General features: G+C 31.1%; 2 protein-coding genes and 1 long non-coding RNA gene across 3 annotated transcripts in view; 1 reads left to right on the forward strand and 2 right to left on the reverse strand.

Annotated features, from left to right (window-relative positions):
• Positions 1 to 856: 856 nt before the first annotated feature.
• LOC127708211 (uncharacterized) lies at positions 857 to 1,653 on the reverse strand. Its single transcript, XR_007985189.1, has 2 exons — positions 1,511 to 1,653; positions 857 to 1,070 (listed from the first exon to the last, which is right to left on the reverse strand). It is a non-coding gene; the product is annotated as an uncharacterized LOC127708211 (long non-coding RNA).
• Positions 1,654 to 3,842: 2,189 nt separating this feature from the next.
• The window catches only part of LOC127708204 (p53 and DNA damage-regulated protein 1-like), a 71,748-nt gene continuing 55,313 nt past the window's right edge, over positions 3,843 to 20,277 (reverse strand). The window contains exon 4 of the mRNA XM_052213054.1: positions 3,843 to 4,463. Coding sequence (XP_052069014.1) covers positions 4,306 to 4,463 — 158 coding nt within the window. The 3' untranslated portion in view covers positions 3,843 to 4,305. The remainder of the gene's footprint in view (positions 4,464 to 20,277) is intronic.
• Positions 14,605 to 18,093, forward strand: LOC127708197 (bombesin receptor subtype-3-like). Its single transcript, XM_052213047.1, has one exon. The coding sequence runs from the start codon at positions 15,964 to 15,966 to the stop codon at positions 17,008 to 17,010; it is 1,047 nt and encodes a 348-aa protein (XP_052069007.1). The 5' UTR covers positions 14,605 to 15,963; the 3' UTR covers positions 17,011 to 18,093.

A 20,277-nucleotide genomic window follows, 5' to 3' on the forward strand; every position in this document is an offset into this window, starting at 1 on the left:
CTTTTGTAGAAGAAAAGCGCGTCTGGCGTACAAAATTTCAATCCTGGCATCTATGATGAGTTTATCTACAAGTAGCATTAAACCTATCATACTCATTACAACCTTTGATTTGTATCTTTGAAACAGATTTATGAGATTTGAACATCAGGAAACTACTGTTGCCTCTAATTTGAAAATAAGATATTCATTATTATACAAAATGGATTGTTTGGTTGGATAAATTGGACTGTAAGATTGTGAAAATATCTAGCTAGTCACCACATAAAGACAACTAAGTTTACAAAAACGTTTAGACATTGTTTAGTCCTTTTTTAAGATTTGTTATTTTTCAGAATGTCTTGTTCTTGTTCAAGATTTATCTTGCTTTAATAATACTCTAATTGAAATATCTAAGTTTGTTCAGGCATCGTCTTGTTTTAGTGTAATATCTTTTTTGGTTAACTGTTGTCTCGTGTTAGTATGAATAAAGGAAGAAATTGAGTATATGCCAATGAGGCAGCAACTTAATGATACAAATAACCAAAAAGATAAATTTTGTTTTGCAAAGACATTATCTAGTCCTTATGCATGACCTGTTTTTGTTTTTACATGGTCTAGTCTTAATATAACAAGAGTGCACACGCTGAAATGTCTCGCCTTCTTTACTAATCATTGATATTATGTTGATAGTCCTAAATATAAAGCTTTATTACAACTGTCACATAAACTTAACATTAACCAAGTAACCTTAACATTGACCAATGAACCATGAAAATGAGGTCAAGGTCAGATGAACCATGCTAGGCAGGCATGTACAGCTAACAATTCTTCCATACAACAAATATAGTTGACCTATTGCTTATAGTTTAAGAAAAACAGACCAAAACACAAAAACTTAACACTGAGCAATGAACCTTGAAAATGGGGTCAAGGTTAAATAAAACCTGTGTGACTGCCAAATAGATCATAAAATATTTCCATACACCAAATATAGTTGAACTATTGCATATAGTATTAGAAAAATGACCAAAACTCAAAAAACTTAACTTTGACCACTGAACCATGAAAATGAGGTCAAGGTCAGATGACACCTGCCCGCTAGACATGTACACCTTACAATCATTCCATACACCAAATATAGTAGACCTATGGCATACAGTATAAGAAAAACAGACCAAAACACAAAAACTTAACTATAACCACTGAACCATGAAAATGAGGCCAAGGTCAGATGACACCTGCCAGTTGGACATGTACACCTTACAGTCCTTCCATACACCGAATATACTAGACCTATTGCTTATAGAATCTGAGATATTGACTTGACCACCAAAACTTAACCTTGTTCATTGATCCATGAAATGAGGTCGAGGTCAAGTGAAAACTGTCTGACGGGCATGAGGACCTTGCAAGGTACGCACATACCAAATATAGTTGAACTATTGCACATAGTATTAGAAAAAAAGACCAAAACTCAAAAACTTAACTTTGACCACTGAACCATGAAAATGAGGTCAAGGTCAAATGACACCTGCCCGCTAGACATGTACACCTTACAATCATTCCATACACCAAATATAGTAGACCTATGGCATACAGTATAAGAAAAACAGACCAAAACACAAAAACTTAACTATAACCACTGAACCATGAAAATGAGGTCAAGGTCAGATGACACCTGCCAGTTGGACATGTACACCTTACAGTCCTTCCATACACCGAATATACTAGACCTATTGCTTATAGTATCTGAGATATGGACTTGACCACCAAAACTTAACCTTGTTCACTGATCCATGAAATGAGGTCGAGGTCAAGTGAAAACTGTCTGACGGGCATGAGGACCTTGCAAGGTACCCACATACCAAATATAGTTATCTTATTACTTATAATAAGAGAGAATCTAACATTACAAAAAATCTTAACTTTTTTTTCAAGTAGTCACTGAACCATGAAAATGAGGTCAAGGACATTGGACATGTGACTGACGGAAACTTCGTAACATGAGGCATCCATATACAAAGTATGAAGCATCCAGACCTTCCACCTTCTAAAATATAAAGCTTTTAAGAAGTTAGCTAACGCCGCCGCCGCCGCCGGATCGCTATCCCTATGTCGAGCTTTCTGCGACAAAAGTCGCAGGCTCGACAAAAACCATAAGTCTAATAAAAACAAATAAAACCATTGTCAAAAAGAAAAACAGCAAAAAGACATACAACATAAACAAAATATTACAGAGAAAACTAAAGATACAACAACCCCGTAAAAAACAGGGTGAATTCAGGAAATCAGGAAGGGTATGTTTTTGTCGATACAAAGTTTAGTCATTGTGTAAGATTTGTGTTTAGTCAGATTCCTTAAAATCCTTGTGCAATATCTGTTTTTGTCCAATGTATTATAATAATAGTATATGATGTGTTCTTGGTCAAATATATTCAATTTCTATTGTAAGATCTGTGCTGGATCAGACATTGTCTAGCCCTGTGTAAGATCTGTGATTTTAGCAACTATCGAGTCCTAGCGCTAGATATGTGGTTGCTAAATTTATTAAAACATAAGGCTCTAGGGCAGGATTTCACCCTTATTCAGACAATGTCTAATCCTTGTTCGAGATTTGTATTTGGTCAGATATTTTCTAGTCTTATATACGATCTCTCATTATTGGGACTGCCTAGTCCTAGTTCTAGATGTGTAGTTGCTCAACATTAGGTTCTAGCATGGCATATGTTATAGCGTAGGATCTCTTTTTGTTCAGATATCTAGTTCTTGTGTGAGATCTCCATTTCATCAGAAATTTCGTCGAATTATAAGATCACTTTTTGATTATACACTGTATCGGCTCAGTACAAGCGAGTGTGGTTATTGTGCTAGTCCTAGCTAGGCAATATGTTTTTTTTTCCAGCCACTATCGTAACTTTTAATTTTTTTATTAAGACATTGTCCAGTAGTTCTTAACAGTTCAGACTTTGCTTTATCTTGTTAGATTTGTGCTTGTTTAAATGTACATCAAGTCTGTGTTTGTTCACATTAAATATATGTATTTGTTCACTATAATGTGTTGTAGCTCTTTTTCTTCAGAAACTATGAAGTCTTCAGACACCTCTTGTTCAGATAATGTTTAGTCCTGTCTAGATATTCATATGCTTTATCAGTTTAAATATGGCTTTTATCTGTTAGATTTTTTTATACAGTCTTACCCCTTAATATCTGTTATATCAGACATAATCTAGTCCTGTAGGATTTTTTTTCAAATACTGTCTAATGAAAGTGTAATGATTTGGCTTTTTTCAGAGATTAAAAATCTGTTCCTGTGAGATTATGTTGTTAGCATAGACATTGCAATAGTTGTGTATCAAGACTCATCATAGTCCTATCAACTAAGAAATTGTCTGGTTCTGGTTTTTCAATCTGTCTAGTCCTAGTAATTTTAAAATCTAGTTTGGTAAATTTGTTTTTCATCTTAGTGATTTACAAATGAAGTCCTGTAAGATTTTGTTTTAAGACATTTTTTCTAGTCCTAGTAATTCAAAACCAAGTCCTTTCAGATATTGCTAGCTTGTTCAGACAATGTTTAGTGGTGTAAAATATATCCTAAACGAGAACTTTGTTTCTTTTAAATTAGTAAAAATCTAATTGTATTTTAATGTTGCCCACACCTATATAAGAGATTTGTTTTTTGTATTTTTCTCGTCCAGAATAAAATCATTTGATTTGGTTTTTGTTATGATTTGAGGTAAATAAAGTTTTCGTCTGGTATTTACCTTTGATTTATTAGTTTCATGTGACAAAATGTTGACTTACTAATAGAAAGTTAGTTTTTGTTTGCTTTTCATTAACACTATGCAGAAAAAAAACATATATAATAGGTTTTTATTATCTTTAATTTTCCTAACAAAGTGATAAATAATGAAATAAAATAACAAACGTTCATTAATTTCTGTCACAGTTCGATGGACTACCATTATCATTTAATTACTGATAATCCCATATCACAAGGAAGATGGCCTAGTCAGTTCAGTAGTTAAATCAATTTCAATGAATGTTGGAATTCTATCAGATAAAAATTATATATGGAATCGTATTTAGCTAACCAAGTCCCTTTATAACCCATCAATTGACAGCAAAAAATTGAAAAAAAGATATATAACTGATTATTGCTGTAAGACAGACAAATTTGTTCAGTAGTGAGTAATTATGATTTGATGGAGCGCCAATCATTGAACCATATATGTTTTTTGTTCACTCTGTCCACCTCTTTTTGATATTTCCATTAACTTGCAACTTCAAATTTCCTGCAAATTAGTACACATGCTCTATTCCAATTCATCAAATAAGTTCTTCTACTGATTTCATTTCCTCCTTTGACAGTGGATTGAGGTTAAATCCTTTTATATCCTCCTTTTTCTCCATATCACGTAATTTACTGACTTTAGGCTTCAATTCCCTTCTTAAATCATTTATCTGATTGTCAAGTTCTTCAAAATCTGAAAAGAGAAAGAAAGATTTTATCTGTCTTTGTTCAGTTGCTTTTACTTTGAAATCCAATGTAATAGATGTCTGAATGCATGTACAGCTGAAACAGAAACGTTACATAATTTAATGTCAATATTCCTCATGGATACAATTAAGTAAAAGGCCAGCTTTTATCTTTTATATAAGTGGACTGATTCTTACACTGAAAGCACTAAAATTATGTGTTAACAGTTTGTTAAACAAAGCTTATGGCCACAATAATTGGAAATTTGTGATGGAAATTGTCTGCCTGCGTGTGATGGAAATTGTCTGCCTGCATGTGATGGAGATGCATGAAATGTTGTATAAATATACCCTTATAACCAACAATCTGGCATTAAATTTAAGATAAAAACGGCCATCACTGTGCTGATAACTACAATATTAAATCAACTTATAAACACTTAAGACTTAATTAAACAAGACAGAGGCTCACTTATTATACATTCTTGTCCCTAGTATTTTCAGCTGTGGTTAAATTTGGTTATTTTTCTCGATTCTCTGGAATGGTTTATTACATATTCATGTCTATGATAAGAAGTGACCAGAATATGGTGATTAGTCTGTTTGGCTGTTTTTGACATTGAATTATGCCTGTTACTAGACTAGAACATTACTGATGTAAATAATGATGCTTGTTTTTATTCTTGCAATGAACATTCTGTCCCATTTTTCCTCATCTAATAAACACAACAATCAGAAACACATCACAACAACTTACAAGAAAGCATTCCATTTAATTGGTTAGAGAAACTTGTAACATAGGTGAATTACAAGGCTAAAAATAAGTTTTACAAGGCTATAAATAAGATGAATAAAATTCAGTTCTTGCAAATTGTTCCCCTACAAGAGTCTTTGTGTTAAAGTTCATGTGAAGTGCTCATCATCATTCTTTTTCATCAGAAATTGTTGTTGCTGATGAACCTTGAGATCTTTGAACAAGTAACCAAAAATCAATACTGGGTCTTTATGATATCCACCAAAGATTGGTAATGATCTTGTTTTAGCCTTGAAACATATTGTTCCTAATGGAAACTTTTTCCAAAATTTCAGTCTATTTATGTGCATTGTGACTTTAACCTTTGACCCAAAAATCAATAGAGTCTTATTTTATCTAAGGGGCATTCTCAAGCTAGTTTGGTGAACGTTTGACAAATGGTTAAAAGGATATCATCCAGAAACAAACATTTTGCCCCAATTTCAGTCTATCAAAATCATACCATGATATTAGATAAGACAGCATACATTCATAACTGAATAAAATTTAATATTGTATCTAAAGTCGGTCAGTCCGGACTCCCAGGTCGTCCAGACAGAAATCTCCAAGTGTTATATCTATTAATAATGAAATCATTTCTTGCTCTATTTCACTATTCTATCCTATTACCTGAAGTAACCGAATGAAAGTTATTCTTATAAAACTTAACAATCAATTTTTATTAACTAAAAACCGAATATCATATGGAACTAATCCTGATGATAAAAAATATAAATACTTTATGGAATTAAGTTCAATATAAAACTACTTAAAACAAAAGGCATTACTCCTGGTACTGTTGATTAATGACATACATGCTATAACTTCACTGTTTCTGAGCAGCGATCCTGACATTTCACGACAAGAGATTTCCCTTTTGGTCATAATAGCATTAGATTTCCATTATGTGAGAGAAGTTTACTCAGGAGTGATCATAACAACCAGAAAGGATTTTCAATGACTATAAATTTTGTGCATGCTGTTTACAGATAGGACGAAATGGGATTTATGAATTATTCTCAACTTTCTAATCATGAATTAATTGAACATCATATGATTCTGGGTAGTTAATTACTTGAAACCAAATATGCTGAAAATTTACCAAGTTCATTAAAACAACATGCAGCTTTGCATCATCAATATTTAATTTATTTTTTTTATACAGTAAACAACTCAATAAGTGGGAAAGTTAAATACTCTTTAATACTCTTTAATACAGGGATGTTTTAATATTAACTAGCTATATGCACGAAAGAGATTGATTGAACATTAATTGTTTAACACCCAGTATGAAATTGAGGGGTATGTCTGTTTCCTAATTTGTTTCATTATTTTCAAAATTTGAAACCTTTTAGACTGTTCTTTAAACAGTAGATTTATTTTATGTTTTTTTCTTAAAATTCTGGTTCCAAACAACTGTTGATGGCCCCTCAGTGAATTAGGAATTAGGGGCCTTATTTTGACACTAAACTGACTGTAACTTTCCTTTATTACATTTTATTTTACTTTTTAGGGGGACTGTGTTGGTCTGAATCAGTGCCTGGACAAGAATATGTGTCCATTGGACACCATGCTCCAAATGTGTCAAAAACCTTAATTTGGGATAACTATTTTAGAAAGTTTACATCACATTGAAAATATGCAATATGTTTCAAGTTGATATGACCAGTACTTCATGGTAAACTAACTTAAACCCAAACTTTTAACTGAGAATGTATACTGATTTCACAGTATCATATTTCATGTTTTATACATGTGAAAGTAAACCCAGAAATCTGGCTCAAATCCTAATTTGGTATTCATTTAAAAAAGATCACATTATAACAAACTTGTGTAGTTGATGTGACCACAAATTTGTGGTAAACTACCTTAAACCAAAACTTTAACCTGATACTGAACAGAGAGATGGACATGGTATGGGTTTTGCTCATTGTTGAAGGCCGTACGGTGACCTATAGTTGTCATTTGGTCTTTGGTGGAGAGTTGTTTCATTGGCAATCATACCACATCTTCTTGTTTTCATATACACAGACCTGAAACAATATGCCCTCAACTATTATAGTTGACATAAAAAAGTCAATGCTTTCCTTTTTTTGTCAGAAATTGCTAAATCCCAAATACCTGAAAATATTCTTTTAGATTAGATGTTTTTAAAGGCTATCTGGCATAATTTCTGATATACAATCATGCCAGTGCAACAATTTGACTTAAATGACTGGATCTACACCTTAATAACTGCACTTCAATACCTTGATATGAATTTCATGGAATTCTATAAATTATTTTTTTCATTAACCTTTTGTGGAATCTCTTCAAGATGGGCTCATCAACTGATAATGATATTAACCAACAAGATAATGGATATAACACATCTAATTACAAAACACATCATTGACACCCACATTTCACTTCACAATCACGTTTTGTTATTTTCTATATAACCCCAATAATGAGGACAAACTAATTAAAAGTACAAGTCAATTAATCTTAATAAAATGTTCGTTATTGTTAAATCCATTAAATACCGATCAAGAACACGGTCAACTTCCGAGTCTGTTACTTTCATCGTTTTCATTTCCTTTTCTATAACTGAATTTGTAGAGAAAAAAAAAAAAATATGAGACTCCATGTCCATAATTATTCAATGTTCTTTTTACCTTTATAAAGCTTTTCAGGTAGTTTTATGTTAAAGTAATTCTACACTTATGGTAAAATTCTCCTTTCTAAACAATTCTAGCATAAAAATTTCTCATCTTACTAGTTGAAATATTTCCAATCAATTATTCATGCCTGCAGAGTTTAAAAAAAATATATCAATGCTTCAACAATAGGTATGGTAAGGAATAATTCTAAAACAGGACCATCAACGGATTAATTCTTCCCAATATGATCCTTTAAAATAATACATTATTGCAGAAGAAATGATTGCTGGTTAATTGGATTTTAACCCTTATTTCTACTTTAAAATTAAGTGATTAAGTCGGTTGCTTGCATCACTGTAAGAACAATTTTAAACTATTATATAATAGTATGCCATAGAAAATTTATAAATTTTGAACTTACCAATTTAAAACTTTGTACAATCAACAGCTACTCAAAGAGCCCATGATACACTTTATCGTGCATTTTAAAATTGTTGCAAAAATAACATGGGATATTTAGAAGGCATTTAATCAGAAGCAAATGAAATGGCTCTGTAGAAAAATATGCATTCGGATACCCTTAGTCCTATAAATTTTGTGTCAAATATGACTGTTAAAAGTCCCATAACTTATTATTCCTTTATGTTTTTTTATTATTCCCACAGGTATTTTAAATAGCTACTGACATGTCTTAAAATAGACTTACCAAAACTTTATATATGAACAAAATAGCAATGTTTCTGCATTGAAAATTGTATGATAAACTGAACATAAATTACTAATTAATTAGTTATTTATGTTTTATTCGGTCTTTATACAATTTGGTTAGATAAAAATTACAGGTTCAGTTAAAAACTGACTTATTTTGTTGTCTTTAAAAATGAAAATTTTTTGCAATTTTTTTTAGAATCATTATTTTCCCACAATCCAGTTTCAAGTAAGACTTCTCAATGCAATTACAAAATGGCAGGTTCAATATTTTCTATTTCATACATGCCTTTTTATTTCAAAATTTGAATATATTCTATATAGATTTGATGATTAATATTTTCTGGCACTATAATCACAATAAAATTGATAAAAACAAGAACATCAATCACATAAGCTTATTAATTTTCTAAAAATTATGAAATGATTTTCTAATATAATGATTTACATTGTTAAATCAATGTAGTGCCTGGTATAATAATAAAATAGTATATCATAAAACAATACATGATTGCTCACCAAAATTATTTTAAATTGTCTATGACATATTACAATAAATTTGAACATAACTGAAGGCCTGTTTGAAGAACCTCAATTGAAAACTTTCTTGTCAAATTGACATTTATCATGATCATATTTCAATTAGAATTCCCACAGAAATTCATTTATACATACACAATGACTTGTAAAAAAATCAATTTTCATGATGAAATCAGTCAAAACATTTAAATATTAGTTGTTATAAAAGTACAAAAATATTGTAGATATATAATTCACTGCAGTATTTACAATTTTGTTGTCAAAGGACCTCTGGCACCAATTCTGACCTTATTTATCAAGTTAAACATTAGGTCACTAATATCTCAGGAAAACAGCTGTTACCACTCAGATATGCTTTTTTATATCATAATTACATTATTACATTAATATTATTCTATATATGTTCATTATACAAATTTTGAATGAACTATCGAAGAAAAAAAAATCAAAGATCAAATCATACATCTTATGAGGATTTTACTGTACTGTCAATAAAGCAATGAAGTTACATAAAATGAGTATTTTTATCCTTATACTTCAAATAAAGTTCTGAGATATTTGTAATGGGTTTGATAATCTGTCTTGTATTGCTATATTTTACCTGTATTGTTTCTTACCCATGTCTATATACACAATAAGTATCAATGAAAGAAGATGTGAAGTCAATGACAATCAAACAGCACCCAAATCATTACAAAATTAGATTTCCCTAATGGGTCTTATTTTTTAACCCAAAGTGGAAGCTAGTGGCTCCAAGGATCCTGCATTGCTCCCCTACCATTTTTGTATAGAATTGATACAATGCAACAAGAATATTTGTGTTGAATGGAAACTTTGTTGACCAAAATCTTGTCTTGCTGATCATTTTTGCTGGACAAAGTGTTTATCCACTACAGTTTTCAAAACAATTTGCCAATTTAAAACTTTACCTTCCTAAGGTTTGGCAAAAACACAAAAATGAGTTAAAATCATCATTCAAGGGCAATAACTACATGTACTATAAGTTATCAACTGACTATTTCAACCATATGACTTATTTGAAGATATTGTCCTGTAGATCATTTTTGTTAATTATACTTCTTATCTACCATAGTTTCTGCCAAAAAATAACAAAACAATTGGTTAAAAAATATGTCATTCAAGGGCAATAACTCTAATAAGGAGTCAACTGACTATTTCACGCATAATGTTTTTTTGTAGATCTTGTCTTTAAGATCATTTCTTCTATTTACACATGTTATCTACCATAGTTTCTGAAGAAGAAAAAAAACAAAAATGGGTAAAAAATGCATTTCTAGAGTAATAACTCCTGCAAGGAATTGACTGATGATTTCCATCAAGTTGACTTCTTATCAATTCTTGTCCTGCAGATAATTTTTGCTATCTATGGTTTTTCTATATATATCACAGTTTTCATGATGACAGCCAAAATTGCTTAAAAATTGTTAAAAGTAGTTATTTAAAGACATAAAGAGTAGTCTGACAATTTTGGTCAAAATGGACAGTAGGTAGATTTGGAAATTCTCAACATTCTGTTTGTGTCAAATTTACTCTTACCCATAAAACGGTTTTCAATATGTTATAGACAACACTTGCATTTGACCCTTGTGTTCTTTTTAATATCATTGCAGCCATGTTGCTTGGCAGTTGTGTTCATCGAACACAATTTTTTTTAACTAAAAACCCCAAAGATGTGTGTGGTCAAGTTTGGTTCAAATTTAAAAGCTTACAAACAACAAACTACGACAGACAATGACGACAGTCGAAGGACACCAAGTAATGAGAATAGCTAACACTGGCCCTTTGATCCAGGTGAGCTTAAGTGAACTGTGGAGGTTCCTTTTCAACATCGTTTTACTTTACTTTCACCTTTGCATGATAAGTATTAATATTTTAGGAAAACCAAGTTAATTTGGGTCCAATTAAGGACCCCAAAATAAGGGGAACCTATTGCATTGCTTTGTACGTTATGGACATATCCTGTGTATCCCATGGCAACATCTAAAGTCTTTATTAAAATGCTTGTACTCTGTACAAATTTTAAACCTTGATATATAAAACTTGATCTATTCACTATTTAAAAATCAATCAATGTGCAGTGCTATTTTAGACTTTTTTTCTGGTTATATAGTCTTAGATATCATTTTACCTTTTTAGTTGTAGACAATTATATAATTGATACATTTACTTAGAAATGAATTTTTCATGAATTGATTGACGTAAGCACGATTGTCATATGCATTTAAACTTAATAAATACAGTATCTTTTATCTAGGCTTCTACCCATAGATATTCAAAATGTTTCAAACTAAAGAATTTCTGTGCAATTTGTGAATAGTGGTTTTATATCGCTAAACCACACAGAAGGAAGCAAGTCTCTACATGTTATACAGGACACTGAGATTGTACAACTCTCAAGCACTTCTGTACATATTAGGATATTGAGATTGCACAACTCTCAAACACTTTTGTACATTTTAAGACATTGAGATAGTGACACTCTTAAGCACTTCTGTATATCTTAAGACATTGAAATTGTACAAATCTTAATCACTTTTGTACATCTTAAGACATTGAGATTGTGACACTCTTAGGCACTTCTGTACATCTTGAGACATTGAGATTGTGACACTCTTAAGCAGTTCTGTACATATTCACACCAGTATAGCCAGAAGGTGGGGGTTTAGGGGTTCACAGCGGCCAACTCTGGAAACCAAAAAAATACCATTAAAGACTTTTAAAGTCAAGATTTAGATTGAAGTTTGACCATTAATGTCAGAGCATCCTGACCCAAAATAACCCCTTAAGAGACATCCTGGCTTGATCTGAAGAAAATGAGATTGTACCAATCTGAAGCACTTGTGTACATCTTTAGACATTGGGATTATAGCACTCTGAAACACCCCTTTACATTTTGAAACATTGAGATTGTGACACTGTAAGCACATCTCTAAATATTAAAACATTGAGATTGTGACACTGTAAGCACATCTCTAAAGATTAAAACATTGAGATTTTGACACTGAAAGCACATCTCTAAAGATTAAAAATTGAGATTTTGACACTGTAAGCACATCTCTAAAGATTAAAACATTGAGATTGTGACACTGTAAGCACATCTCTAAAGATTAAAACATTGAGATTGTGACACTGTAAGCACATCTCTAAAGATTAAAACATTGAGATTGTGACACTGAAAGCACATCTCTAAAGATTAAAAATTGAGATTTTGACACTGTAAGCACATCTCTAAAGATTAAAATATTGATATTGAACCTCAATGAAGCAGTCAAAGACTATTAACTTACTATTTGTGCAGAAAATAGAATTGTCTTTGGATAAAGATTTTCCTTTTTCAGACCTCTTTTTTTTTTTTAAAACAAGAATGTTTTACTTTTGTAGTTACTATCCCGGTTGCTATTTTTTTGCAATGTCAATAACATTGAATACTAAAACTGCAGCAAAATAATCAGAATAATGCTTATAACATAATCACTTTGCTTCAGATAGAAAGATTTTTTTCAATCTAAACTCAAATTGTCATAAATGTTTTAATACTATATATCCAATAATCAGCCTGCCTCTGGAAAATAGTTTAACATTATTTTCCCATCAATCCTGTTGGGTAAGAAACTCAACTGAATGCTAAACACCTATGTTTTATGTGACAAAACAATGTTCAAACCATTCACACTAATGAAACAATCTAAAAATTACATTATATTCAAACTGCATCAAGTTCAAAGTAAATTATTGTAAACTGAAAAAGAACAAGATTGCTATTCTAAGCGAAATATCCCCTTCGGCTGTGTAAATAAAAAATAAAATTGTGTGTACATTATAGAGCATAGATTACTGTATAAAGTGTATTTCAAGCTGTTGTATTTGTTGGCTGTTATCTAATAGACCAAACATGGTCAACAATACAGGATTGCAAACTATCCTACCACATATGAGTGCTTTCTGTTAAACAATCTCAGAGGAATTGCATTTAAAAGGTGTCATTGTGGTAGGATAGTCCAAAAAGTCCAAGGTAAATAACTCCTGTAAAAATGGTCGAAATTTGGAGGTCTCTTATGGTTAACTATACATGATGGCAAACAATCCTATCAAGTATGAGAGCTTTCTCTAAAATGGTCTCAGGAGTTGCATTTACAAGGTGTCATTGTGTTACATTATAGTCTAAAAATGGTCAAAAGCCCATGGTAAACTGTTGACACAAAGACATGTCTCGGCTGTTGGTAGAAAAATTCAGAATAAACTGCTTCGCCGAGCACAGCTGGATACGACCGCAGAGGTCCAACCATGAACAGTTGATGCAAAAAATAGACACAATATTCAAGCTTGATACAGGTCTGAATTTGGATTGTAATTAAATATTTGACACATAATAGGTTTCTGACACAGAATAACTGTAGTCAAAGAACTTAGAATTGGTTATATGATTTGAATTTATATTCAATTTTTTGCTTTTGTGCAATACACTATGCTGTTGCAAATTGACCCCCCCCCCCCCCCCCTAAAAAAAAAAAATATTTGAAGAAATTTTCTTTTTAATTTCTGAAATCTGAAATGAGTAAAAATGCCCCCCCCCCCCCAATTTTTTTTCACCCCCCCCCCCTTTTTCCAAAAAAAAATGGAGTTTGCAACCATAATTACCCATTTAAATACATCATAAAAATGATGACATACATAATCATGGCTAAAATTAATATTCCTTAATCAGCATTTTTAAATAGTAACTTCTAAAAATAAATTGACAGCTACCTTTCTTTATACATAATTTAAAAGCAGTGTAAGGGAGGTAATCCAAACATAACATTGTACTTTTTTTTAATTGTCCATTAACCAGGAAACCCTTGTTTTTCCCCCTTTTTTACCCCTAATTCCTAAACGGTTTGAGCCATAACCCCCCAAAGCCAATCCTAACCATCCCTTTGTGGTATGGAAACTTGTGGTATAATTTCAGAGAGATACATACACCGTTCCACAAGTTATTGTCTGGAAACTAGAAAAATGCTTATTTGGGCCCCTTTTTGGCCCCTAATTCCTAAACTGTTAGAACTATAACCCCCAAAATCAATCCCAACCTTCTTTTTGTGGTTATAAACCTTGCGTTTAAATTTGATAGATTTCTATTTACAAATACTAAAGTTATTGTCCGGAAACCAAATGTCTTCGGACGACGCTGAGTACGACGACGTGATACCAATATATGACCACAAAATTTTTTGAGGTCGTATAATAAAAATCATATTTTTTAAGAAGGTTACAAATGAGATTATTATATCATTGCATTTTTTGGCATTTGGACCCCCTGAAGATCATGCCCCTAGAGGTAACATGAAAATTTTGATACCCTTGATATAACTTGACCAAATGTGATTCAAGTTTCATCTTTTATCCTAAGTAGTTGACAGAAAATTTCACGGATTAACTGTTTATCATGAAATTCTTGTTTGTCCATTATGCTACCCTTAGAGAAAGTATTTTACAAAACCAATATTCTGGCCAATGGTAGGAACTACAATTAATCTTGCACAAGACCCAACACAGGCTGAAACAATTATTCTGCCCCACAAATGCTGGGAATAATTGTGTATAAAGTGAGAAAAAAATATTTCATGCAGCACTGCTGAGCAAACCAAATAAGACTCTTTAAGTAACAATCTAAAATGAAAATTAAGTCTGCAAAATATCCTCCTGCCTCTCCTCCCACCCCCTAATTCCAATCCTTAATTCTATTTTATAAATTTCCCCTGTTCATTTTAAGCCTCAGACCTTGTCTATGATTTGTTTTGGAAACTGGCCCTGCATTGGTCTGTAATAATCGTGCATTCATAAAATATTTTTAGTTGTAAGCAAAAGGTAATTTCTTCCAAAATATTTAAATAATATCTGAGAATAAGCTACTAATAATCCCATAATCATTAAATTATGAGGTCTGCATTAAAATAATCAGTCTAAAAAGACTTAATCATCACTAAAAATCATATGTTGAGACTGAGGTTTTATTCAAATTAATGTTGATACTGCACAACAAAAGATTCACTATTTTCTATACTAATTTTGTTTACAAATTTCCTGCCCACTTTATTATGACAGTGATCCTGTGTACCTTTACTATAAGAGTCCTGTTTACCGTTAGGATAGCCGTGTAGGAGATAATTTATCATACAACTAGGTATTATTGATAAAATACTATAGACATTAGCTTCCGATAAAGTTCCACGATCAGTGGATCTATATAGTCCTAATGCTATAAAAGTGGAATAAGTTATATGTAATTAAATAGTGTGGTGAATACCTGGAACATGGTCTAAACTTCTTCATTCATTATATAATATATAATACATTTGTAGTGAAGAACAATACCACAAAGAACTTATTGAAGTATGAAGTGTTTAACTGGAATAAGACAAGAGAGTGTTAAAGGTTATACTGTTATTTGACTTATATGGATAAATAAACTTGTAAATACATTTTCAATCAGAATATTTAATTAACTGAATCACAAATTTTACCATAAAAGTGGAATTAGAGTGTATCATAAATTGAATGAAAATATAATTGTGAAATTGAGAATAATGTTTTCTTTACAGTAGATTAAACATGTTATCTGATAAAAGCGCCTAAAAGTACTTTATCTCTTCCAGAGTGATTTTATCCTGATAACTTGCACCAAAATGCATAAGGTCGGGTTCGCATACATGTAAATACTGAAGAAGAAGAAATAGTGTTTACTGACTTTATTTACTTACGTCAGGAATTAATAACAAGGACATATACATCCATGTTGTGTTTATAGGTGCAGTACTTTTCATTATGATCAAAGTAAACAATTCAAATGAGACTTTTTTTAAAACTTTACAAGAACTGAATGATGCCGAAGCTAAACAGAGATTACCGACAGTGATATACCTTTCTATACTGGTAACCGTTGGTATACTTGGTAACAGTATCATTTTATTAGTATATGGATGTAGATACAAACCAACAAACTTTAGATGTTATATATTGTGTTTGGCTGTATTAGATTTAACAGCATGTTGTATTTCTATCCCATCAGAAATTGTAGACAATGCTTTCCCATATATGTACTATAGTGAAGGATTTTGTAAATTTTCTCGTTTCACTGGAGATGTTGCGAAATTAGGATCTGCATTTGTTCTGACAGTGATGGCTGCTGGAAGATATAGAAGAATTTGTTTTCCATTCAGTGAAGAAATGTCTCTTAAAATGGCAAAAATGTGTTGTTTCTTTGCAATCTCATTTTCAATACTGTTATCATGGCCCACTGCAATTATCCAAGGACAAAAGGTCAAAAAATTTCCAGGGAATGTTACAGGTTATGACTGTTCTACTGATGATGATGTGAGAAATACTAAATACCCATTCATTCAAGCTACATTATTATTTGTCATATTTGTGCTGATTTTTGGAATTCTAATATACCTGTATGCTAAAATAATTTGGGAATTAAGGGACCATTTCAGAATGAATCGTCTCCTAAAAATTGAGAATGGCAATAACGGTAAGAAAAGAACTAAACATACAGTGACAAAAATTTTCTTATCGATAACTGTTGCATACGTTATTAGTTACATTCCACATTTAACATTAAATGCTATCACAACATTTATTCGTGGGGACATTTTCCCACCTAGTCCAATTGTACTTGGAACATTACCACTTTTGTTCAGATCTTATTTTGTTAATAATGTTGTTAACATATTTGTGTATTATGTAGGAGATGCTAGATTTAGAAGACATTGTAAAAAGCTACTGCAAATCGTAATAAGTATAATTTGTCGCAAGAAACTTCATAAGGAATTACAAATTGATTCAACAGAAATCATGTCACTTGGATAATCAGTTTTTAATGTCATTATTTATATATTAAACCTTTTTTTCTATCAAAGCTTGTCAACAATGTAAATATTCAAGCCATGGGCTGAAAATACCAGGTGCTAAAGGATTTATAAGAGCAATGACTGTGATTTCAAAAGTGCATTTTGTATGAAGGATTGACAACTTTCTTTTTAAAATAAGTTTTTATCATAGTTTATGCAGGTAATATTTTACCTGGATGACAGCTGTATAAATGTGGTACAACTCTCTTCTTATCTCCAAAAACCACTACATCTATTTAACTTTACACATTCTTATAACTGACTATCCTTAGTTTAATAAAACTTAAAAGTTTTCTTATGCTAAGGAAAAATGATTATTCTTTAAAATTAAATACCGGTTAATGATTACAGAATGGTGTAAGTGTGCAAAGAGCACTCTTAAAGAGGGTAGGAGGGGTTTTCATACCAAAATCAACATTTATACTCCATTATTTTCATGACATTTAGATACTTTCTTAATTCTTTTTGTCAAACAGAAATGTATTCCAAAATGGTTAATCATAGATTTTTCAGGATTGAGTGGTTTTCAAAGAGATAATTATAAATAACCTCAAAATTAAAATTTCAATGAAGTGCAAATTTTTTAATATGCTTGTAACAGGCTTTGGCAAAACCATGAAATCAAATTTCCAAGAAAATACCACTTTTCCTCAATCCACAAAAATTGGTACCCATGAAAATAAATGAATCCACAGTAATTAATCTCTTCAAAACTCCTCCATTGATAAATATTGATTGATAGAATGCTACATGGCTAATTGTGGTCAGTTTTCAATATGAATGTGCATACAGCCATTTTATATGTTTTAGCAGAGATAAGAATTTCTGTTTTTATTACATTGAATATTTAAGAAATTCTTGTGAAGAAAGTACTGTCGTAAGTAATGACTAACTCCTTATTTTTATGAATCTAAGTATTTTTGGTGTTTTTCTGTGAGTTAAGTAATTGATTTTTGTTGATATTTTCCAGTAATGAATATTTGTGATATTTTTGTTTTGATCTCATTTTTGTTGTTTTTGACAAATAAATGTTTTATATTGCTGTTCAAATTTTAATTTTCCAAGCATTCTATAGTAAGAGCATAATGTGACTGATTATAGTACCTGGAAATTAACTCAGGATGTTGATACATGCAATTTTTCAAATATTACTACACTTTCATTATAGACTGTTTCCTCTTAAATTAGTATAAATAAAGGAAACAATGAAACAAACACTTAATTGAATTTGCAGTCAAAAATACTTCATAAAAAAGACAGATTTTTTGGCAATTTCCTGCTTCAAAGAGACAACGTACACTGCACCATTTCCTCTTTTAAAAAATTACAAATATTATTTTATGCAGTTTATTTCTCATTAATTAATAATATCATGATTTTAAATAGTACTGGTATTTATTCCATACTGTAGTTATCATGTGATTTTTCATAATAACTTAGCATTCATTGTCTGTCTGGTACTTCTTTTAAAAAAAAACTGTTAATGCAAATGAGACTTTGCACATATGTTACTGATTATTACTCTAAGAGCAGACATGATTCATCTGTTATTTTTTTTCCAGAACAGCTAAATCAATTGCACATGACCAATCAAACCCAATTATAAAAGAAAGATTATTTTGTTACTTTCTGAGTGCTTTATGGTGGTATACATCTGCAAATAAATCCAATGCAAGTAAGGGAGACACCACTATATTGGATTTATTGTTTGCTTGTTGCTTAGCATCCAGTGGCAAATAGTTCATGCATGTTTCAGGATAATTGGAGCATATGGGAAATATGTAGAAAAACTCATAGAGTGTTACCGTATGCTAAACCCTGTGTCCCTGCCTGTGATTGCTGCTGTCAGTGAAAAAGTGTAATCTTGACTACATGAAAGTCCATTTATCATGAAATATAAAATAAAACATAAGAAAAAATCTCTTGATTATAAAGTAGCTTCTTTCCAAATTTTGTAAAATTGCATGACAGTTTGACAAAGTCATTCAAGTTTTAAAATAATTTTTCTTTTGTTTCGTATAATTCTTGAAAAAAAACTTCTGTTTAGAGACCTGCTTTACCAGTTGAAAACGGATTTGGCATGTGAGGTACTATTTGAATGCTGCAACCTATATGGACACTACCAAGGTAATTACTTGAGACCAATGAAAAATACGTTGAAACATTACACCATCTTGATAACGGTGGAACCAACTTAAATGATAGAAAAATTTCTTGTGAGGTTGTGGAGGTATCTTGGTGTGGTTTAGTAAATAATTATAGCTGCCATTGAGGACTTAAGTTTTATTCTGGAGAGGTTTTTAAAAAATAAAGAGAAATGTTGTTCCTGAGAGCAGTTACATATACTAAATCACATGTGGTTTGAATATAATAAAAATTTGTAAGGGTTCCGTGGAACCCAGTGTCTCGCCTACTTTTTCTGTTAATCGCAGGCTCAACAAAAATGAGGAAGTAAATCAATAAAAATATTCCTCTTGATACAATACCTTTTGATTGTAAGAAGCTTCTGTCCAAGTTTGGTAAAAATCCAGGATAGTTTATGAATCTAATAAATGTTTAAAAACTTTAACTGCAGACTGAATGTAATGTTAACTGGAAGAAAACAAAATTTCCTTCTAGATACTAGCATTTGATCATAAACAAGCTTCTGTCCAAGTTTGGTACAAATCCAAATTAGTATAAGAAAGTTATTAAAATTTTAAAAACTTTAACCACAGAGTGAATGTGTTGTTTCCTGGCAGAAAATCTAAGTCCATTTAAAAGTGAAATACGGAAAAAATGGATTTATTTTTTTACAAAATTTCCTTCTAGATACTAGCTTTTGATCATAAACAAGCTTCTGTCCAAGTTTGGTACAAATCCAAAATAGTATAAGAAAGTTATTAAAATTTTAAAAACTTTAACCACAGAGTGAATGTGTTGTTTCCTGGCAGAAAATCTAAGTCCATTTAAAAGTAAAATAAGGAAAAAATGGATTTATTTTTTTACAAAATTTACTTCTGGATACTATCTTATGATCATAAACAAGCTTCTGTTCAAGTTTGGTACAAACCCAGGATAGTTTAGGAAAGTTATTAAAATTCTAAAAACTTTAACCACAGAGTGAATGTAATATTTCCCGGCAGAAAAACTAAGTCCAATTATAAGTAAAATACGGAAAAAATGGAATTTTATTTTTACAAAATTTACTTCTGGATACTATCTTATGATCATAAACAAGCTTCTG

The sequence above is a fragment of the Mytilus californianus genome, unplaced genomic scaffold, assembly GCF_021869535.1.
Source record: "Mytilus californianus isolate M0D057914Y unplaced genomic scaffold, xbMytCali1.0.p SCAF_7, whole genome shotgun sequence".
Taxonomy (NCBI): Eukaryota; Metazoa; Mollusca; class Bivalvia; order Mytilida; family Mytilidae; genus Mytilus; species Mytilus californianus.

Bases quoted from the DNA above. Each gene is read 5' to 3' on its own strand.
- LOC127708197 (XM_052213047.1), top strand. From the start codon at position 15,964: ATGATCAAAGTAAACAATTCAAATGAGACTTTTTTTAAAACTTTACAA.